This window comes from Morchella importuna (assembly GCF_003444635.1).
Source record: "Morchella importuna strain M04M26 chromosome Unknown Morimp01GS011, whole genome shotgun sequence".
Classification (NCBI taxonomy): domain Eukaryota; kingdom Fungi; phylum Ascomycota; class Pezizomycetes; order Pezizales; family Morchellaceae; genus Morchella; species Morchella importuna.
The window spans coordinates 428,529-451,709 of record NW_025763408.1 but is presented as its reverse complement, the minus strand read 5'-3'; the positions used below and the strand labels follow the sequence as shown (position 1 = coordinate 451,709).

At 45.2% G+C, this 23,181-nt stretch overlaps 6 protein-coding genes across 6 annotated transcripts; 3 read left to right on the top strand and 3 right to left on the bottom strand.

Moving 5' to 3' along the window:
* Window positions 1-195: 195 nt before the first annotated feature.
* Window positions 196-1,612, top strand: LAJ45_04550 (uncharacterized protein; the record flags this gene model as incomplete). The annotated part of the gene is made up of 5 exons (XM_046114130.1): window positions 196-227; window positions 322-627; window positions 703-947; window positions 995-1,547; window positions 1,603-1,612. 5 exons carry the CDS (start codon window positions 196-198, stop codon window positions 1,610-1,612), a joined length of 1,146 nt encoding a protein of 381 aa, XP_045972652.1.
* A 904-nt stretch (window positions 1,613-2,516) lies between these two features.
* On the bottom strand, window positions 2,517-3,140 carry LAJ45_04549 (uncharacterized protein; the record flags this gene model as incomplete). The annotated part of the gene is made up of 1 exon (XM_046114129.1): window positions 2,517-3,140. The coding sequence occupies one exon, from the start codon at window positions 3,138-3,140 to the stop codon at window positions 2,517-2,519; it is 624 nt and encodes a 207-aa protein (XP_045972651.1).
* Window positions 3,141-3,696: 556 nt separating this feature from the next.
* On the top strand, window positions 3,697-5,065 carry LAJ45_04548 (uncharacterized protein; the record flags this gene model as incomplete). The annotated part of the gene is made up of 7 exons (XM_046114128.1): window positions 3,697-3,763; window positions 4,110-4,200; window positions 4,260-4,523; window positions 4,582-4,669; window positions 4,741-4,750; window positions 4,797-4,894; window positions 4,967-5,065. The coding sequence occupies 7 exons, from the start codon at window positions 3,697-3,699 to the stop codon at window positions 5,063-5,065; spliced, it is 717 nt and encodes a 238-aa protein (XP_045972650.1).
* A 4,361-nt stretch (window positions 5,066-9,426) lies between these two features.
* On the top strand, window positions 9,427-10,482 carry LAJ45_04547 (uncharacterized protein; the record flags this gene model as incomplete). The annotated part of the gene is made up of 1 exon (XM_046114127.1): window positions 9,427-10,482. The coding sequence occupies one exon, from the start codon at window positions 9,427-9,429 to the stop codon at window positions 10,480-10,482; it is 1,056 nt and encodes a 351-aa protein (XP_045972649.1).
* Window positions 10,483-13,605: 3,123 nt separating this feature from the next.
* On the bottom strand, window positions 13,606-15,581 carry LAJ45_04546 (uncharacterized protein; the record flags this gene model as incomplete). Its single annotated transcript, XM_046114126.1, has 4 exons — window positions 13,606-14,291; window positions 14,349-14,578; window positions 14,641-15,295; window positions 15,551-15,581. The coding sequence occupies 4 exons, from the start codon at window positions 15,579-15,581 to the stop codon at window positions 13,606-13,608; spliced, it is 1,602 nt and encodes a 533-aa protein (XP_045972648.1).
* A 992-nt stretch (window positions 15,582-16,573) lies between these two features.
* LAJ45_04545 (uncharacterized protein) lies at window positions 16,574-18,503 on the bottom strand (the record flags this gene model as incomplete). Its single annotated transcript, XM_046114125.1, has 8 exons — window positions 16,574-16,878; window positions 16,936-17,168; window positions 17,359-17,817; window positions 17,886-17,908; window positions 17,981-18,082; window positions 18,143-18,191; window positions 18,273-18,307; window positions 18,495-18,503. The coding sequence occupies 8 exons, from the start codon at window positions 18,501-18,503 to the stop codon at window positions 16,574-16,576; spliced, it is 1,215 nt and encodes a 404-aa protein (XP_045972647.1).
* Window positions 18,504-23,181: the final 4,678 nt, after the last annotated feature.

The window sequence follows — 23,181 nt, the reverse complement described above, 5'->3', positions numbered from 1 at the left end:
ATGGAACCATACCGATGCCCAGATAAATATACATCATGAGCCAATAATTGAGCGGTGTAGGACACTTGCATTGATACCCTACGTTGGAAATGTTATGCCTACAAACCTCGAACCCAATCATTGGCCCCCACGACGTTGGGACGATCCGGAATGCAGCCTGTCGCCTAGTTTTGTTTCCAGTTGCTCGACTCAATCATGTTCGACACCTCGTGCTCCGACCCAGACTAGTAACAATGTTAATCTATACTATACAAATGATGGGGAAGAGTTTTTTATAACAGAGGAGGAAGAGGACTCGTGCTCTAACTCATCCGATCGCAGCTCAGGCTGGGACATCGTACATTACACAAATGGCAATAATGATAAGGGGAAGCGAAAAGCTGTCGACTCACAAGCAAACGCCCCTAAACAGGAGAGTACACCTTTAGGTATTTCGAGCACGGGTCTGGATGATGCACTGGGCCGAAAACGAAGAAGGAAGGATGGAGGTTCAGCACCCACGGTCACAACCAATTTAAACGGCATCAATGATTCGCCTCGATTATATGCGTGTCCTTACTATAAGAATAACGCACAGGCGCATCCGCGCTGTGCGGGGTGGAGCGCCCCGGAGGTGCACAGAGTAAAGTACGTATACAATTCAATAAACCTAGACTTCACATATACATATAACTAATTTGATTTCTTGGTATTCTATTGAAGAGAGCATTGCAGGAGAGTTCATATCAAACCCCTCCAGTGTCAGCGATGCGGAAATTTTCGGGCTGGCGACCAAGGTCAGATAAACGCACATTCAAGATTTTCAGATTGCGTAAAGAACTGGGAAGTCATCCCCGTTGGAAGCGAGGATATTGCCAAAGCAAAAGCTCTCGAGACAAGAAATTTGGTTTGGAGACGAATATATGTGATCTTATTTCCTGATTGTGAGAACAACGTACCAAGCCCTTGTAAGTTTATCCCCATATGTCTTCGAAATATCCTCTGAAAGAAACAGACTGGGATGATCCCATTACCGCCGTGACACCCGCTACATCTGGAACATCCGGGATCGCCACCAGCCAACCGATTCAAATCTTCGAATTTATACTATGGCTCGGAAGGAATACTGATATCCAGAGCTATTATGACAGGTTTCTCGAAGAAGCCCGCCAGTCTCAGCCACAAGCAAACCAGGGGATTGGAGTGAGCGACGACAATGAGCTGTTTGGTTTTGAATCATTTACAGAAACAAGTTCCAGGAATGCATCTTCACAGATGCAGGAAGAAAATCCTTTCTCAAGCCATAACGTCATTCAAACCTATACTGTTGAGGCAGGCAATAGTCAAGAGGAAGCCACAACAAACACTGGCCGGGGCGGGAGAGAAGTCAACGTACCTCGGTATAATGGATATAGAACTACAGAAACCTTTAGCATTGACACTCCCGACAACCAGGAAGAGACTACAGCAGACACTACTCAAAGTGGGAGCGAATCCTATCAATATAACGGAGAATCTTGGGATTTGGGATCAGCGGGCGCGCAACTTCCCTGGCCTAAACCAAATTGGTATGTTGAAAACCTTTTTATTTCTTTAATGAACTAACTTAAAACCCTTTACCAGGATGGGCTGAATGAATTCGCGAGTAAAATCAAATACTTGTCAGGGTTGATAGAACAAAGTCATGTCGGTGTGGTGGTACATCTGATATGACTGGATGTACTTAAGGACATTTCTTCTCATTGAAGGGTTTTCTTTGTTTATTTGAAAAGTTACTTATTATGGTTGAATTTTTTTTCTTTCTTTCTATATATCATTTATACCAACAACCATCTAGGTATATAAATACATGTATTATTGTGCTAGTTCACGTTTAAAAACTGTACTAAAATTGACACAAACATTAACATCATAATACACACATAACACCGAAGACTGAAACCAAAATTAAGGCCAAAACCAACGCTTTTCTTAAGTACATACCTAGTACCACTCTCTCATTCTATCATCCTTGCAATCGACAATGTCGCTGATCCTGGCTGTCCTACTAATTACAACACTTCATTGGTAGATACATGTAAGTATCAAATAATATAATTATAACCTACTATTGAAAAACTTGGCTAGAGTGGCGAGATAGTCCGGGTTTGTACTTGAATAGTAAGCTAGTCAAATTAATGATTGGCTAAAAGTAGCTTGGCGAGAGTTTGTCATTGGAATATTGTGGTCGATCATTGACCCTGGCAGTCAATGATTGTTGGTTAGTACGGGCCGTATCAGGGAGTTGCATGACAGTAGTACAATACACAAGAAGCAGTAGGTAACCGTGAGTATGGTTTGTATCACTCGTACCGCAATCGCAACCATTAATTAGTGTTTTGATAAATAAAAGTAAATTCGTATACTCGTTTTTGCGTTTTTCGTTACTCGTCCACCCAATAAAAAATAAAAATAAAAAACTCCTCCCAAAGGAAATACCCAAAGTCCCTTGATTACTGCATAAGTATTACCCCCCATAATTTTTGTTTTGTGCCTTCCTACCACAAACTCCTCCCATACCCACTCCCTCTCCTACCACCCGGCCTTGTCCCCAACCCTTCCACCGCAACCTCATCCTGATCATCAACCCAATGTGTCCCGATCCTCAAGCTTCCTTCCCCCGAATACTCCTCGACCCGGTCCCCATTGGCTGTAAACGAAGTCCTCGTATTCTTCATGACCGGCCGTCCCGCCGAGCTCCCACTACTATTCCTCTTTGCGGCGTTCGGCCGCGGGGACAATGAGTGCTGCATCTCCGGGCCCTCCTCATCATACCGCGGCGCCGGTTTGGGTGGTGTCCGGAGGTGCTCCTCGGTGTGTCTAGACCCACAGCAGCTCTGCTCTGATGAGTGTGAATTGTGGGTAGCAGTCTCGGAACCTCCAAAGGGGGCTCGCGGAGGGGAGCGCCGTGGTTTCCGTGTGCTGAGGCCGAAGGTTGAGGAGGTGGTGGTTGGCCGGGTTGACCGCATCTCGAGGCCATCGGCGTAGGGGTCGCTCTCACTCTCGGCGGGGCTCGGGGGCGAGTAGGTTTGAAGGCCTCGGGAGCCGCTATAGAGGCCGTGGGTAGGCTCGGAGGGGATATATTCCCAGGTGCGGGTGTGGGGGTTGTAGATTTCGGACATTGGGATGGTGGTATTGGCCCGGAGTGTAGGTGTGCTCGAGCAAACTATTTGTTCAGGTTGATGGATAGGTATGGAAGTGTAGGCAATCAGGTAGCTCGATAATTATCAATTTGATACCTGTTGGGTAATTGATGAATTATGAGTATTCCTGAGTGGTGGACACCTGGACGTTATTGATAACTGTACCGGATAGTAGTGGTCAATTAAGAGACCCCCCGAATTGATAGATATGATTGCAGGAAAATAATCAAATCAAGAAGGCAGCTTCGAAGCTTCGTGCAGATATATATATGCGTGCAGGTCGTATATGCTGATAAGACGATATCTCGAGATAATAATCAATCAATCAATTGCTGCAGCCTTTTCATTCGAAAAAAACAAAATGATGGGTAACCGCAGAGACTCTCAGAATTGTCAAAAAGTGTGGTAGTGGTTGTGGTGGTGGTCAATGAAGTCTTATGTATGTAGAGTCGTGCGGTGGGCGGTTCCTCATACGTGGTTACTGTATGCGCTGGGGGCGTTGTTGTCCCTCCTTCCTTGTCCCACGCACAAGGCCATGCACGGGACAACCGACGATCCAGTAGCAACACCACGATACTGGCCGCGCATGGACCGCGTGGGGAGTGAATAGCCGTAACTAGTTTGAAGATCGTTTTTTTTCACGGGCGGGGTAGGATCACAGAGTTGGCGATAAGAGGAGCATGAAGAGTGGGCGGTTATGTGCATACACGCTATTTAATTGTCAATTGGTAGGTTTTGAAGGGTGGAACTGGTATCATGATCATTGATATAGTACCCTGGGTTTTGGGACCAAGTTATATAAGAGAGCAGGGAAGGAGAGGCATGTAGCTGCTAACTAGGGTGACACTTTAGCGAGAGTTTCCTAGTTCTTTGGCTCCTTTCTTCTCTTCTAACGAGTGTCTATTCTTCTCTGCTACAGCATTTTATCGTCAGGTATATATATCACAGACACTCTTGAGTCTTCACGCGATGTTGTTGTCTTACATGCCACCCTTGGCACCCACGTCATACCATACAAGCGTGCACCGATTACACATGAGTGAGTATACTTAGTACCTAGGGTATCCGCAACACCACAACCCACGTCTCCCACCATAGTTCATCGAATCGACGACACCGAAACCAACCACAAACAAAGATGGCCACCACTGTGATAGCCCCAAGACAACCCTGCACCTGCAATCACACTCACCACCACCACCACAATAACACCCAAGATGCGCCACCACGTCGTTCACCCCAGAAACAATTCATAGTTCCCCCGCTCTCGTTCCAGCTTGTCGCAACCGGCGTCTACCGCAGCGGCTACCCTCTCGAGATCAACTTTCCCATGCTCGAGCGCCTCTGCCTCAAGACCATCATGTACCAACCTCCCTTTCCTCCAATCTTCTCTTCCCCGCATCCACTAACAACCCAGCAGCTACCTCGGCGATCAGGACTACCTCCCTGAGAACCTTGCCTGGTGCTCGTCTCACAACATCAAGCTGTACCACTACCGCCAGCCTGCCGTTCGTGAACCCTTTGTCTCCAACGACCCAACCTACATCAGCGAGGCACTCACCATCCTGCTCGACCGCAGGAACCATCCGGTGCTTGTTCACTCGAATAAAGGGAAGCATCGGGCTGGGGTGCTAGTCGGGTGCATGAGGCGGGTGCTGCAGGGATGGAGTCTTGCAGCAACGCATGCGGAGTATGGCAGATATGCGGGTGAGAAAGGAGAGGCGGATTTAGAGGTGAGTGATTTCCTGTGAGGGAGTGATTGGTGGTGATGCGGGTGGATGCTAATGTGTGGTGGGGGATGGCAGTTCATTGAGCTATTTAATCCGGAGCTGACTTACGAAGAGGAGTGGGCGCCGAGGTGGTTAAGGGAAGGACCTAAGAAGGCTACAGGTGCTATAAATTGATCATCTAGCTGACAATTGATTCTGTTTTTTTCTTTTACTTATCTCTCTATTCTTTCTTGATGGGAGCTTTCTCTACGGGTCTGCTTCGCGGCATATCACATACACCTACCTATCCATATAAACCTCCGCTCTGCTCCGTTCCCGTCCTCCCCCTCTCCCACTAGCACACCCACTCCCCAAAGCCAGCTCACCTTTCCTACCGATCATCCGTATCATGCCATTATAAGAGTGACGTAGCAATAAAGGAGAAAGAGGGAGACTATTATCCGGTAAGGGCCCGGCTGGGTTCACGGTCTCTCCAAGGCGGAGAGAAATCGTTGCTATCCCACTCTTATAATATGGCGGATGTGGATGGTGAGTCTGTGGGAGGAGTGAGCGGGCCGGGGTTGGATGTTTGTTGGTGAGAGGGGAGAAGGGCGGGGGGTTGTGAGTGGGTTGAGGCTTTGTGGATTGTATGTTAAAGGTCTCTATTGTACTGGAGTTTGTAACGATGCAAACGGAGTATCAAGTGGTGAGTGATTTTCTATGAGTGATGATTAGTGATGATGCGGATGCTAATATGTGGTGGGGCGGATATAGTTTATTGAGCTGTTCCGTCCGGAACTGGAGTATGAACAGGATTGAGCGGCGAGGAGGTTGAGGGAAAGGTCTAGGCGGCGCAAACCAGTTTCGTTTTTCTCCTTCTTCCTCTGATTCTTTTGTTGCCTTTGCGCGGAGTTTTTTCTTTTTTCTTTCTTTTTTTTTACGGGTTAATTGGCTTCATGACATATAACACATACCCCCACTACCACTTCTACATATTCATACTTCGTTCCACTCCTTTCCCCCCCCCCCCCTCTCCCGCTAGCATACCCACTCTCCAAAGCCCCCCCCCCCCCCCTTATCCTCACCGATCATCCGTATCATGCCATTTACGGGATGGAATTAGCATTAGCTGTCGGAGACTATTATCTGGCTAGGGCCCGGCTGGGTTCACGGTTTCTCAGAGAGAGTTTTGCTGATTCTTCCCCGTAAAAACTGGTGGATGTGGATGGTGAGTTTGTAGGGTAGAGGGGGGGGAGGGCCGGGGTTGGGTGTTTGTTGGTGGGAGATGGAGGAGGGCGGGGGAGCGGTTGTCGGAGATGGTGGGTTTGTGGTTTTGTGGTTTTGTGGCTTTATTATTCATGAAGCACCTGCAGCGTGGCATGTAGTGGCTAGTTTTATGGTAGTAATTTTTAATTTATTGGCAATACGTATACTGTGATTCTGTATCCAAAGTGCACTTCTAGAGCGATAAGCTCGGTCGTTGTGGGTATTCCCCCAGTGGAACTAAAAGGTCCACCTGAAATTAGAGTGGATCTGCACAGGTTCAGCTCTCCTGGGGAACCCACCAACCACGGCTGTACATACTTTTTTTTGAAGGACATTAGTCTTTTAGCTGCGCGAGTTGAACAGAAAGTCGAGCAGGTTGGACAGGAAGTCTAGCTGTTTTAGGAAGAGACTTGCAGTCGTTCAACCAATAAGGTGTCAGGACTTTTTGTCGAAGTGCCCGACTTTAATTCTGTCCAACAGCTCTTGCAGCTAAAAGAATCTATTAGAAGATACGACGCACTTCCGATCTGGCCCTTCTTTGCCCCAGTCAGGGCAGAAACATTTGTGATTGGATCAACTACTCCGCGAGTTAACTGTTGTAGTCCAGAAGTGAAGTGTATTTATATTTACCTCCGGCAGTCTATTCTGTAAACGGAGAGTAATATGTTTGGGCATAGCTGAACTTTACAATATATTAGTATCTAGGTCATCTAGAAGATCAAGTACAGATCTCCTCTTCATTTCCGAGCCCCGGACACAGAGCCCGCCACATACAGCTGTGATGTTTCTGACTGCTTGAGGCGAGCAGAAGCAAACGGCCCGAGGTACCTCCTCTGTCTTGGAGTACCCTAGTAGATAATATGCACAGCTTCTTTAGCTAGTACCAACAAGTAGGTATACATAAATAATTTAGCACCTAAATATGTTTGGAACTGTGTCATACCCCAAGCGCCTTATTAACGTACACCACCCAAAACATACTCTTTCAATCACTAGACTTTGGGGGTTGTGGAATACCGTATGTAGAATATATGGAAGAGTCTTTCTACATCCTTTCCATAAATGTATTAATCTCCTCTCAATGAATTGATTTCCCAGGGCGGGAAGAGTCTCGTCACTTGACTGGTTTCATGATCAGGCCAAACTACTTGTAGTGAGCGTACTGTGGTTTGCGGGTCCGAGTGATACCTTATGATTCATATTAATAAATTACAAGTATCAAGAAAAAAAGGAAACGACTGCCTTCACTAAAATATACTTTAACTTTTGATCCTTGAGTTATGTAGATAATCTTTACTCTTCGACTATACTTAACCCAGGGTCAGGTTATTATACAATCCCTGATCCAGCTCATGCCTAATATAATTACTCCACTCTAGTCTGCTCTGGCTGCCCATTTGAGGTCACCGTTCATTGGAGCATGTGGAACAAGAAAATCCAAGCTAATGGTATTTGGTTGGGACATCCACAGGGAAACCTTATCACTTGTGACTATATAGTTTGATGAACAATACTAGAACAATGGTGTAGGGGCAACCCCTTGGAGTTGACTCGGGGACACGAGTTAAACGTGCTGATGACTGCGGCGCTTTTGTTCATTAGAAACTTTCTATAAACCGGATCCCTTGAATGCGGTTATGACCAGCTACGCTTAATCGGTTGTCTAGACCCTATCAAGCTTTTAAGGTCGGGGAAGGGGTTGATCCTCGCTGAATGATGCCCAAGGAATAGAGAAACTCCGGCTATGATATCGAGTGTAACCCCCACCGTCCATCTTGGCTTTCGTCAATCGAGATTTCTAGGAAGCTTAAGCATGTGGTCTCAACTTTGTGTCTTGGCAGTTAAGAGGACATATGGACTACATGCTATAATATGTATATATTTTATACCTGTAAAGGTATAATAATAGCGTCCGAGAGCACCTCTGTAACGAAGCGGGGTGTAGGTCTAGCTAGCTTTGGCATATCTCCCGTATGGATTACGGCTGACTCGGATATTGATATATCCTGTACCCAAACGTATTGAATGACAGTGGTGCTGCAAAGAGCGCCCGGGCCTAGCGAAGGCTTTGTTAGGGCTCCGCCAATGCCTGATAGAGTACAATCATGCATGCATCCACTGCATGTGTATGCAAGCACGAATGCTCGAGCGTTGTCGCCATTTGGTGAGCGCGCTTGCCGGAGGGGGCCCAATGCTGATCATGAGAACAGATCGAATTACTCACAGCACGAAATGTCACTGACGAAGTTCCCGGCAGATAGCGGTTGCACAGGACAACTTGACAATCGAATCGGACACCTCCCGGCCTACATGTATGTAGCTAGACACAGCATGCAAAGGAAGGCATTTCTGTCGAATCAGGCTATGAGCGGCGAAAGAATACTCTGAAACTGTCAGGAGCAGACCTTCACTCAATCATAGCTGTCTCCGGAACTTTGGAATTGATTAAGTTGGGCCTATGAGGATTTTGACAATAATCTCGTGTGGCATGTTCCGTAGGTACAATATCGCCAAGACTTGGACTCCAGCCTTGTCCCCATCAAGCCACAGACTTCTCTTGTCATGTCCGTCATGGCCAATGATTCAACCTAGAAGCACAGCCTCGCGTCCGTTGCATCATTTAAAGCCAATGCAGGCGGGAAGCGTTCTAGCGAGGTGTGGGAAAGCTATCCGAGTGGCAGTTCAGAAAGAAACGAATATTAGCCGAGGCGGGTGCTGGGAATCCTGCTTAGAGGTTGTGGGGGAAATTAGATGCGAAATAAACCAACATCAACACGATTCTCACTGGGCAGTATCAGCATTACAGCTAGCAGAGTACCTAGCGAGCTATGGAGGATTACCCATGCTTCACCTCATAGTGTGTCTGTGACTTAGAACTGAGTAGAAGCGCTGGCACAGGAAACAACTCGAGTGATAGGACATGATCTGTCGTTACACAACAATATGATTATGAGGCGGTAAGGTGCAACAACCCCGGTTGCCTTCCGGGCATCGCCGGGTCCTTTGACTTTTGTACCACTTTGTCTAGCTCCATTCTATATTCCGCACCTACACCAGATTTAGCCCTATGTGCATATCGATTGGACAGATGATTCCTGGGGGAGGTACCTAGTACATCGACCTGTACTGTATGTACTCCAGGTACACACATGCTGTCGTCTGTCTGGAGATCCTCACCTTCTCTTGTTCGCCGGCTACCTACCACCTACCCCCCATCATAACAAATTCCCACATCATCATTATCACCATAGACTCTGTGTCCGAAACCACTATTAATTCGCAATAACAGGATGTCAATCCTCGATCTTCCTGCGGAACTTTACTTCCTCATTGCTGAATATATCACATCTCCATGCGACCTCAACCATCTTCTTCTAGCTCACCGTGGCCTCGCAGTGTTCATTACCCCTGTCCTCGCTAAATATGCTTCTACTCCACCATACGCTATCCCCGCCCTCTTCTGCTTCGCCGCCTCCCGTAACGCTCAAAGGGTCAAGTCTCACCTCGAAGAAGTTAGAAAATGGGACCCAGATATCACTACCGACGTTGAATCCATCATCTCGCAAGGTCCCAACCTTGTCTGGGACGTCATTGTCCCAGACGAACTCTCAATGTTCCAAGACAAGACTGTCACCCAGCGAGCACTCCACTGGGCAATCATGAATGAGAAACTCTCAATGATCCGATACCTCATCTTCCAAGGCGCTGATATCGAATACCGAGATCCCAAAACCGGCGGAAAGGCGATCGACCATGCCATCCTCAAAGGGAACGCGGAGATTGTTGAGATAATCATCGAAAACGGGGCCGATGTAAGCGTGTGGGAGTTCAAGTGCGGAAGTCTTCTACATTGTACCATTGAATGCCTTAGGAAAGTATCGTACTCGATAGAGTTTAAAACGGCAATGGTTGCATATGAGAAGATCTTAATATTGCTGCTGAGAGGAGGTGCGGATATAAATGTTTGCGATACATACGGCCACACTGCACTCCACCTTGCAGCACCTAGCTGGCCAGAGATAATCCCGCTATTGTTGGAATGGGGTGCCGATACCAATGCTCAAGATTCCTTTGGGAACACACCATTGCACCTAGCAGCGCAAACAGCACAGACAATATTTGACTTTACTGATCCGAATATGCAAAGTGTTGAGACACTGCTCGCAATGGGCGCGGACGCAACAATAAAGAACGACGCAGGCCGAGAAGCGTTCGATAGGTCGAAAAAACTTGTCCATTATATTGAGCCCAAAGTTCCCTCGGATTTCAGACATAGGGGGTATATGATGCGGCTGGTATTACTTCAAGGACGCCGGTATAGGCCGCATTCCTGGTTAGCTTTGTGAACATTTCTTTGCCATTTTATCGATCATTTCAAGCTGTCCTTTGTCCTTTACGATTTTCATTGTGATGATTTCTATTTATGTTGGATTCACATTTTTTTTTATCCCCTCAAACCCATGAGATTGAATCTTGAACGGGACGAGTTAGATTGAGCTTTTCCTATGTAAAGAATTGGCAACCACGTGGTGCTAAACTATTCAACACATATCACTGGAAGCTACATTTTTTTCTTCTTTCCTTTTTATGGGAATATCTTCGCCTCAACTGCAAGATTTCTTACAACCATTAACTATAACTTAAAATTTTCTTTCTTTTTCTTTTCATTTCTTTTTTCTGAATTACCTCGGTATCCTATTATTATAGCACTTAATTTCTGCAGACCTGGCTCCTTTCTTGCTTTCTTGCTTTCTGTACCGAAGCAGTATCATTCACATTATTACTATTACTATTACTATTAGTACTGTGACCGCACTGGGTGGGTCTAAGCACTACTAAGATCTAGATCTGCGAGTGAAACTAAAGTAAAGCTTAAAGAGCTAAAGAGGGACCGTATTTCTTGTGGTGTGGTGCTCAATGCTAAGGTGCTTCGTGCCTTGCATCGGCATATATAGGCCGGCCCCTCTCGAGGTTCGAGAACGATGTTCTAGAAGCAAAGAGCCCCCAGCCCGGCAACTAGAACGCACAGAAGTCAGGAACTAGTCGCCATCAATCATCTTGAGACATTCTATATCTACTCAGAACTCCTGCTGTCTCACGTCAAAAACTTGGAAACAACTAGAGACATGCATATCTTGGCAGCCCATTGCAAGGCTGCCCCTCAAGGTTAATTGAACTATGTTCAATACACCCACTTCTCATCCACTTGTGGATCACAGTTTAAAAGCAACTTTGCATGTGAGATTAGAGTGCGGTGCTGCTTCTTGAGTACTGTTAGGTGGACAGCAGGCAAGAGTGGAGGATATGCTTTGGTAGCATCACAGCTTATCACTCACCCAGAACCCCGAACAGGTATAGTTTTTTTTTTTTTTTTTGTTTAATTCATTAATTGCATGCAACCTTACAGTTATGGCGATATCAAACAGCCCCAGAACTACCCTTCTGCCTCCACCACCTCTCATCTCCAAGCAGGTATAGTATCACAAGACAGAACTTATGGGGTGGTCTGGCGAGCATTGTCTTGTAGGGCGAAGAGGGATGGCTCTATTCCTTGGTATATGCCAGTAAAGATGCATAATCTCCGGGTACTGTGGTCTCTTGACCGACCCAGTCCTTCTACTATGATGCCAGAAAGTGAACACATGAGTTGGAGAGCTCAATTACTTCTTTGCTAATAGCATTACGAGAGTCTAGAACTGATGTAGGTATATATATGTCCTCCGAATGCCTTTGGTTCTGATAGTGGTTGGGGCTGCGCTGGTAATTTTGAGCTGAACGGTCGTGAATGTAACCTTGCAGTTGGGAATAAGCATTATAAACTGGGGGTATAAAATTCAGTATTTACTGATATCAGTCGGTGTTGATTCGCCGTACAGTTCCGAGTAAGCTGCGCATTTGGTCGGGCACTTGCAGAAGCAAACAAGTAATATCAGTAGCAAATATTCTCCTAAGCTCTATTGGCAGATAAAAGACGTCTCAAAGCTTCGTATTTCTACCTCTAGTCTCAGATAATACCAAGTCTATGCCTTTTTATTTGAGTCGCTCTTGATATACCTGGCTAATTATAATGGAGTCCAAAGGGTCGTTGGGAAGAGTTAGGTGGATGGGTTTATGTATTCTTGTTTTGGAAACTTGTATTAGTATTATTTTTGGTCACGACCTGTATAAGAGACTCAATACTACACGTACCTAATGTTCTTAGTACCATATGTACTTGTCAATCATCACCAAAAATCCTATTCCTCCGCCCGCTCCGGTAATCACAACATGTTAGGCCCACGCGTGGACGGCGTCGTGATAGACACAATTTTAACGAAAAAACAATATTCCACTACCTTTTAGAATTTTTTTGCGTGACAAGTGGGTCTGTCTTGCACCGCGAGCCGACATTTGCAGTTAGCTTCTACAATTTGTACGGTAAGCCACCAATCGCCACATGTTGTGAAAACGTAGGCAGCGTAGGTTAGTTTTAGAGTATGAGCTAGTATTTCCCTGGCTAGACTTAAACTAGCATCGAGAGGTTGAAATAAGGTTTGTATTAGCCACAACTGGCTAGTGACATTAGCCCACAGACCCCTGGAGCTAAAAAAGCTTCCTAAGCTAAGGTTACGTCTGTGCACAATCGATAATCCAAATGTTTGCGCTAACGATGATCTTGTCTTATCATATCTTGGCACAACTGGCCCTATCCGTGGCCCGTGGTTGGTTCCTGTGCATGTGAAGAAAGGATTGCGCAATTACTTATGATTTGAACTTAAATATCATGTGCTCTGCTGTTGACATTGTCCCTGATATTGAAAGCAACCCTGGAAAAGTACCTGCATGTCGCATGGTTGAAACGATGGCAATTTAGTATCTACATGTATATACTTAACAAGCGGAGTGCGGCCTCCGGCTGCCCAAATATAGTGAGACAGAAACGGGGGTACGGTACGGTATTTTTGGACCATTGGATTGTCGAAATGTATATACGTATAGGCACTAAGCTTCATCTCTCCTTGTAATCTGTGGTATTAGCTCAAGTACGTATGTACGTACTAAGAACTACATGTATATGTTAAATAAATGCACTCTAAGTCAGTTCTTTCAATTCATATGAGTAGCTCACAATCGGGGTCGGGTGCCGCTGTGCGGCACACCGACCCCTCCTTGCTCGCCGACTTTATACGCAGATGTTGTGAACAAAAGAGTATGGGATGCCAATTCCCTTCCATCTCGGGAGTAGTTCTTTGGCTGGTGATACGTAATTAACCCGCAACCAATAGAAAACGTTCCTGGTGACGATGAGGAAGACTATATAGTTTAGAAAGACACGAAGTTTCATGTTTCAAACGTTTAGGCCCCTTCAACACTTGACAGATAGTTTATTATGTTGTTTGAAGAAAACAAATACAGCCTGCTAAGATTTCTGAACAATACATATGCTCCACCTCTTAAGATCTATAAATCTACGCGTCAATCGTACACCCTTACAACGAATAGCCCATTCCACCCGGCTCAAGGAAATCATCCCCAATTTCTTCAAATCCTTCCTCCCCCCCGTATTCAAACATATCGTCATCAACATTCACATAATCATGCATGTCCTGTGAGCTAGGATCGTTGGTGAAACTCTGACCGAGTAGATCTGGTTGGAACTTTGAAAAATTCGAAATGTCAACTCGCGAGTGGCCGGAATCCTGGGTTGGCATTAGATGCTCAACCGAGTACTGGCATTGGTTCGGGAAGTGGTTGAGGTCAGTCATGTCATGAAGGTGCTGTTCAGCATTGTCTTTACCGGCGCTTGCGGGTGTTTTTGACTGGGGCTCATATTTCAGAGTTTTAGAGTTGTGGATTGAACTCGAGGTACTTGGTAGTTCGGCTTTTGGCGGCTCTCTTGATAAACTCTCATGAATTTGAGTCTCGTGTGTTATAGCCCTAGAGTTATTTAAATCGTCAAGTGGATCCTGATTCCAAGTTTTTGATTCTAAAACTTTATCGAATTGGTCCAAGAGGTCATCTACGACTCCAGCACCTGCACGTTCCCTCAAGAACTCTGATATCGCCACTCTATACGTCTGCTCCCTAATTGAAACGGCAAGTTGAACTCTATCCATGAAAGACAACTCGTCTTCGTCGTTGGGGGCAACCAAAGTTTCAATAGTGTTCTGCCAGACTGTTCCTCTCTATCTCAGGTATAGTACGTAAACTGAGTTTGATGATGTGGACTTACATTGATCTGGTATGTATAGGGGGAACAATATCTCGTAAATCCTTCTCCATGTTTTTGCCTTGTTCAATTCCTGGACCTTTTCTTCAGTTGTCTTTTCTTCAGATGGATCGTAGGTCTCTGGCTTCTTGCAATCCTCATCTTCTAGGTGTCTAATGATTTCGGATTGAACGCCCCTATAGACCTTGCATCGTGGACATCGGGACTTTAGGTGCTCTGACATACAATGCGTTCTTTTATTTGTCATTAAAAGTTAGGAAAAATCTGACATGTCTGAGGAGGAGTTAAACCATACTTCACTAGGGAGAGTTTAGTATTACGCCAGTCGGCACAACTGACATATTTTAAAGGGTTCTTTTTGAAGTAGGGGCAGGCAAACGGCCTTTTTGATTGATGGTGCAACACATCTTTCGCCCCTTTATGCTCTTTCGGTCTCTTGGACGGCTTCCCAGCGGACTCGTCATCGTCTTGGATATCATCTTGCGGGTTTGCAGAAAATCCGAGCGGCGCCGAACGTTTCCGGGGAGTAGACAACTTGCCTTTCCCCTTCTCCCCACGACCAGAAACATGACTTTGAACATTATCGGCATCTAGCGATGCGGACAAGATTCGACGATCAAAACGACTGTCGGTACCGTTTAGACATGCTTCCGTCAAATCATCATCCTCCTCTTGATCTAAATCTTCATCTTCATCTTCATCTTCATATCCACGTTCAGCTTTTACTCCGTCCTCGGTAATCCATCCCAGCTCTGCGTTGTCCGCGGAATGAGAAACTCGTAGCGAACAGCCTTTGTGCCAAATACCAACAGGATGTTCATCGTTGGATGCCTCACCGCCGTACGATCGCGCGACTGGTAGGTCGTCTGTCGAAGGCGGCGCTGCTGCCACCCGAGAGCGGAGACTTCTAGGTGCTGGGTATCTAGGCGGGGTATTTTGGTACTCGGCGCCTAAAGACCACAAACAATAAGCCGCCAGAACAAGATCAAGTTGAAGGGCTCTGGAGATTTTTCATAGGGGTTACAGGCGACGGATAAGACAGAAAGCCTTTGATATATAGGAAGGATTCTCACGGGAAGGGCCATAGGTGTTAACTAGTATAGGTAGCTACTCTACAGCTAGCTAGCTTCCCAGCGGTCTGAGGAGATCAAAAGGGATATAGATACAAACGGCCGTGGATTAGAGGAGATTCAGAACAAAGGTACCTATTCCATAATGAACGATTTTAACATTCATTTTCTGTGAAAAATGCGGCGAAGTTGTCACCAGAGCTGAATCATAAACAGGCCCCTCTGAAGTAGTGTATGGTATATCGTTCTGAACCCCCTTTAACAGCTCTAGCTTGCAGCTTAGATGGTTTCTAGCTGCGGATATCGCTGGGGTCAGCATGCCTTGAATGAAATATAATGTTTATGGACCGTTTCTTCGTACGTACGAAATCTTTGCGTGAGCGAGCTCGAGAGCTCGGTCTAAGATAGCCGCATGTTGAGAAGTCCCACATTGACCGAAGATATGATCATGTGATGACTTTTGTCGCTCTTTGGGAAGGAACCAAAATTCGCCTAAATACAACCACCCACCACTGTACCCGGTTCTAATTGCGTTCAATGATTAGTGAGCCTTGTGGGGGTTAGGTGTCTGTCAGAATTTAATCCACCCAAAAAAGCATTTTCTGGAACTATCTAAAAGGATGCTCCTGGGGAAAAAACACGAGAGATCTAGAATAGAAGTAGAATTGTTTGGAGATTTGTTAAAGTATACTATAGCTATATATTGTGTACCTATGATGCTAGCGCTTTGAAAAATGCAGGTTGAAATTTTGCTGCCCCTGTTGCCCCCATCATCCTTCCTAGGTTGAGTGATGCGGATCACCAGTCTAAGAAATACCTTTGGGTTTCGGTGCAGACCCACTTTAAGTACAAATAAGAAAAGGAAAATCGAGTTGAAGAAAAGAAGACTTTAGGTATATGAAGGAAGGTGTTCAGTGGAATGGCGATGCATGGGGTCTGGGGAAAAAGCGCTGTGACACAAGGTGAGGGACCCGTTTTATTTTCTTTCCTTCACCTGTGCGCGCGGGCCCTGAAATATTCTTGTCCTCTCAGGTGTCATGGAGCAGATCCGTAAGACTCACATTGGCCCTCTGTAAACGGGCCATTTAATTTGGATATTGAGAGCCTACTAGGTTCAATTACCCAGCTTCTTGATCCTGCCATTCCTTACCTTATTCCTTATTCCTGTTCCACAACCGACCAGTACTCCACTAGCGACTGCCATCCCGGACCGTTCAAATTTTCGTTCGAGACACTGGTTTGGGATTGATCTTGAGGGTATTGGTCAGTTGAGGTGTAATTTCTCACTGGAGAGGCGATTTGATCTTGGATTAAATATAAATCTTCCCCAAGACACTCAAATCCCTGAGATGAAACGATAGCACTACTATCATATTCAGTGAGGGTAGCATCAGTATAAGAATTGACTGTTTGCTGATTATGCATATGATCGGCCACATCGTTTTGAGCTTGTTCCTCATAAACTATTCGCACAATCTTAGACAAAAATATACACATGGCGGCCACGGAGGATAACTTACATGGGTCTGGTATAGTCTGTGGGTGCATCACTTCGTAGATTCTCTCCCATGTTTTTGCTTTATCTATCTCACTAGCCTTTGCACGAGCATCCTTTTCTGATGGGTCTGGAGTACAGGATTTCTTGCAGTCGCTCTCCTTCAGGTGCCTCTCGATTTCATCTGGCGTGCCAGCTTTGAACATCCTACACCGACCGCATCGGAGTGGTTTCACGTGTTCCTCTATGCAGTGCTGCCTATCGCAAACGTCAGTCAACAAACTTGAGAACGCTGGGCAGTTCTTTTTCAGCTATAGTGTATGGAAGGCCAAGCCCCTCATAGTTCTCAGTAGCGTAAGCTTCCATGAGAGTTTAAAGCCTAAAGCCACGGCGCTTTACTGGAACTAGCCCCTAATCCGTGATGATATCTTTGAAATGAAAATCATACTTGACTAGAAGAATTTTGGGACTATGCCAAGATCTACATTCTGTGTTTTGAGTTTTGTTGTGTTGGAAAGAAGGACAAGCAAAAGGTTGTAGAAAAGCTTTATTTGGCTCTTGGTTTTTAGCACGCGGCCGCCTCTTTTTGCTGGGCTGATCGGGCGAGCTTTCCTCCCCGTTTTCATCGACTTGAGTTTCTTGCTGTTTTACCGAGGAATTCTTTCCGTATTCTTTCTTTCGCTTTATGGGTGCGCTGGCGGTTAGGGCTAGAGCTTGAGCTAGTCGAGGTCTTTTATCTTCTTTCCCCCCGCTGTGCATGCGCCCTCCACCTTGAGAGGAGGACTCGGAGACTTTAGATAGCCTCTGACGAGGTATTAGTTTTTTATGATTAGATGCCAATTTGACGATATCATTGTTGCCTGTAGATAGTCCACGTTGCCGTGAAGCCTTCTCATCCGTTGTTCCTCTATTCTTTAGCCGTTCCCCATGATTGGGTTCGGGGTGAGATCTAGAGCCATCGGGACTTGACATTACAGATCTATGCGAGTTTCAATACTCTATTTGACGTCGAATATATACGTTAGATAATTAAATCACCAAACTAGATATGATTGTCGAAGAGTACGAACCGTGAATAGGTTAGGGTAGCTACGTAGGCGAGCTATAATAGAAAATGTAAAGCTATGAAGGTGCTCTGGATCGAGAGCACTTCGTATTTTGTGACGTTTATTCTAGGCTCAGAGTTATCCGAGCTTATAAACAAGTCCTAGGGATTAAAGAGCTTTCTAGACCTGCAGCGTAGTGGTGCGAGCGGTTCCCACAAGAATCTCCACACGTATCCTATAATCGGGTGAGCCTCAAATGGAATTGGAGAGGAGTTTGAAGTAAAAATGAGGGGTACAAAGAGAGCGGGATGCGTACGTATTTACTTCAGGGCAACGTTTGAAGAGAGCACGCTTAAGATCAGTTTGGTACAAGCAAGGAATGTGATTTATCTTAAGGCTTCCTTTCTCAGAGTACTCGTATGCACTTCGACTGATAAATAATACGCTAGTGTGTGAGGAGAAGACTCGCCGCGCCGTCACCAGTTGATTCGGTGAGAGTTATATGCTGCTGATTGAACATCATCACATGATGTCGAACCGGCGGCATTGCAATTTTGTGGAATTTTTTTTGTAAAATGGTTCTGTTACCTATTAGTTCTAAATGCCCGAATGAATAGGTTTCTATAAAATCTGGTTGAAAATGGTTGAAACGAATCGGCTTGGTATGGAATAATAATTTTATGCCTTCATTACATAATTATATAATTAATCCTAATAATAATAAATAGTATACTATAGTAATATATCCTATTCAAGCAGAGTTTCTCCCGCTTTTTAATTAGTTTCCCGCTTGAGGGTCGACATACTTGTACCTATGATGCAAGAGGGAGTACTTGCTTACCCAGAAAATGCGGTTGCTCAGGGCAAGGATAGTTTGTATGGAGTGGCGCCGTTCTCTCATACAAATAATCACTTGGTTCTTTTGCTGGTAAGCAAGTAGAGGGCGTGTCCCCGTCAACCTTGTACACACCTCAGCCAATTCTTTTATTGGCTAAATATTGGATGAGGCCGAGCCTCACCTTTTAACTACGAATACCTATGTACTTTGCTTTATGTACCTACAATACAGATCACTAGCAGTAGGCCATAAAATTAAACCTGATCAGCTGAGAGGCGTTTCGAATGTGCGTAAAACCCTGCACATTGACGTATCTCTCGCTAGCCTCGCAATTGCCAGCCTTGCTGGTCCTGTCGGTCGTTGGAGACTGTTCGATCAGGCGCACATGAGGTCTAACAATACAATTTCAATAAAGTGATCACGTGATTACATATTTTCAAGGAGAAGTTAGAGATTCCTCCCCTCCGGAGAAGTGGCTATAGAATGACTGCACGGTTTAGAAGCTGAGAGGCGGAGACGGAGTCAATGCATAGACTATGATTCAGAAGTGCAATATTCCCAAGTCAGTCTCCGATCACTAAATCTGATCCAATGAAAGTGCAGTATTCTCAAAATCTGTTTTGGTCTATCAGACAAATGTTCACGAACTTACGGACACGTTGGTCTGCACCACATGTGCGTATGCACCAGGTATATATATATGTGGTCTGTCCCTTAAAATTGTAACATCCGTTACGAAACATAGTCATTCAAACATACCGTACGAAAAAGAAAATTCAACTTCGTGAGTTCAACTGCACAAATTACAAGAGCCATGCTCCAGCCTATATCTAGGGAAATGGTAACCCATACATTTGCCGTCATTTTTATCAGGGAAGGGATAGAGTTTGGTATCGCTCATTTTTGTACGTCTTTTTCTTTATCCCTCTTCATTGATTATACTTATCCCAACGAAAATCCTCACAGGTGTTATCACGACGACCCATGGTCGCCGGGTGGAATATATATATACGACAAGACGGAACTGCTTAACCATTTGGCCCACGTCCCGATACACCTGCCGAAACTACACTCGTAAACCCAATGTAAACTATACAAGTGGCGGTCTTAGTATAAGCCTAAGAAGACACATGGTGCGAATCCGTAGCGTTAGCATAAAGTGTATTGACCCAGTGGCCAGATCCATATGAGAGAGGAACGGGCGGGTGAGACGTCCAGGAAGCGTTCCGCTTCGGAGGTGCTTGAAGATGAATCGGGAGACAGCAGCCATTCGACTAAGAGATTGAAAAGAGCATTCGCTTGTCCCTATTACAAGAATAGTCCGCAATCTTATACAGGTTGCCAGAAGTGGCATAATTATGATATCAGTCACGTGAAGTACTAGTTTTCGTCATTATACCCTGTGTGATATGAGTTGCTGATTTTCATAAATAAAAGGGATCATATCAAGAGGGTACATCTCAGGCCCCATCTATGCGATCGTTCCGGTAACATATCTGAGGCCGGCACCCCAAATCAAAACGGTTCTAATTCACAGGATATGAATTCGGGCGAAGAACGGGCTTTTAATCTGGACTTGGAATCGGCGAAAACTTGGCAGGAAATTTATATGTTTCTGTTCCCACAACGCATTCCTAATAAATGTAAGACAAGGGGACTTGTCCCTGATATAAGGTATGAAACTGTAATATACTAACATTTAGTGCCAGTCTGGGAAGTCTAAGATGATGTGGATTGGTGGCGTGCCTCTCGATCTCCGACTCGAAACATCGCAAATACGTAGCCTTGAGCCCTTGTTCTGTACATCGCGTCCGGGGCTCTCGGCTGGAACACGTACACTAGAACTTGCATCGACTATTGGAACTCTCAGCTCGAACACTAGAACTTGCATTCGACTACCGGAACTCTCAGCTGGAACACTAGAACTAGGATTTTCCTGCTGCCCATATTTCTTTCTCTTGGATTTGTTATTTCGCACGGTTGAACTGTACTGGCCGGAGATCCATAGTAATAGTGGCCCTTTCGATCGATCTAGGGTTGGATTTCGTATGTTTACGAAATCTAACTTCTAGGTGTCTGCTTTTTAGTTTTCCTGTATTAGCCTGTGTATAAGCACGTATTAATAATTATATGGCGATCATTTAACCACACTATATTTGAGGTTTTGTTTGTGACCCCTTTTAGGGAAAGTGATGAGCTGGACAGCTCGTTCGGAGTCCGAATGATCGATTGTGATGCGGACAAGATATACAAATCCCGGTGGAATTATTGCGAAAACAGGGGTTCCGGGCGTGCTAAAAGGAAAAAGAAAAGAAAAACGCTGAGCGAGTATCAAAATTAATGAATTCTACTAACAAAACCTCCCAACTTCAGAGATTAGAGCGTATATAATTTGCCAATCGTCAATTTCAACTATTGACACTTCAAACTTGACAGTTCCGGGAGGCAAAATTGACAGTTCCCCTCAGTGACCAAAATCGATCTGGACAATGGTATGACAAAATAACCCCGAAAATCAGACGATTCATCACGCTACCTGTAAAATACGCTATTAGAACTAAAAATTCGTATCCATGATGCTAGCTTCGGTAGTAACACAACTGGGTACTTGTGATCCTCCTGGTATACCCCACAGCGCGCCGCCCTGCCGAAATTGAAAATTAACAGCCCCGGCTGCCATTTTGGAGCCCCATAATTTGTAAATTCTTGAAATTGACGGTTGGCAAATACGCTCTATTATACCCATTTATACCTCCTCAAAAGCGAATTGCGGCAGCAACGCAGCAAAGTGGCCAGAAACAGCAGGCCCAGAAACGAGGAATAGAATGAGAAAAAGAGTTCGGGGCGTTTTTCCTATGTTAGAAATATGTGAGAGGGGGCGGAGGAGAAGGGATAGTTCAGGGGCATTGCCATAACTGTAAAGTTGCATGCAATTAATGAATTAAACAAAAAAAAAAAAAAAAGAAACAGCAGGCCCTCTCATTGGCCTGGGAGTCATCTTGCAGCCACGATTGTTCCACTTCCAAATACCGCTGTGTCACTTTTAAGAGTGTTCGCACCATATCTGCATGGTCAGCTACCATCAATATATATATATAGAAGTAGGTACTCGCGACCAGCAACAAGAACCCGAATATGCAGCTGCAAGTCTTTGGTGTATTTTTGACTTCTACTCCAATGGAAATTGCAGATTAGGACGTGCATTTTCGGGTTCTTCTTGCTAGTCGCGAGTACATGAATTAGCAGTTGAAGAATGGGAGGGTGCCGATTGGTCTAAACAAAAGTCCGAGTCCTCATATGCCTGGAGGTGCCGGAAAGTGATGCAACGTTTGACCTAGCAACACGGAAAGGCGCTCAGGATAGAGCGTATTTACTAACCGTCAATTCTGACAATTGACACTTCGCCATATGCATGCACTCTTTATGAAAGCGGCATCCACAAGTGTCATTTTTGGGTGGAGCCACTTGCTATGCTGTGAAATACGTTAAAAGTATACCAAATACACTTAGGAGATGCCGTAGTAATTATCATCCTGCTCTTGCAGCTTGTGCATTTCATGTCTCTATGGAGCGGAAGTGTCAATTTTTCCTCTTGCAACCGTCAATTCCGAAGTGTCAATTGTCAGAAACGACACTTAGTAAATACGCTCTAATGGCTATTCATAATAACTCTTACCATAGCTAGGATCTCCAGCTTCTAAATTACCATAGATTCGCTCCAGATTCTATTAGCTAGTTTGGTTGAGGAATATGGATTATTTGATCATTGCATCACTTTCCGGCACCCCGGGTATAGCGAGAGGTAAAATTATTGTAGAAAGAGGGGTCTAAAAACAGGGTTTCTATGGCTGGGCAAGCCAATAGGACTCCTCCCATATTTCTACAATAATCTTACCGCAAGCTGTACATACCTCGGCCTTAGTCTCGTACCCCTCCCCTACTTAGCAGCAAGCTGCTCGCCAGCTGCAGTAGGTTCTGGAACATTATATCCCCGCCAAATGTCGGCCGACACTCTCGTCGGCCTCTGAAATCTGATATCGGGCTCTGAATTGTGATGTAGGAGCCCGACTTGTGATATAATTATATAAAAGCCCGAAATGTGATATCGGGGTCAGAATAAACCTTTTGTATCTAAATTGAGCCCGACAGCCCGACACCCCATACAAAAAGATCTCACCCAAGTCGGGGAGATATAGCACCAGCACGTCTGCTGGAAGAATGAAAGTAGATGGGTTGGGGGCGAGCTTAGTCCTTCTTGGGATGTTAACGCTGGAGGGGGCCTGGGGGTCAGGTAGGTCCTTGATAAACGTAATTCTTTCTATCATACGCCTATTCATCTAATTTTATACATAGTTACGGTACTAGCCACTATACTTGTGATATGCTG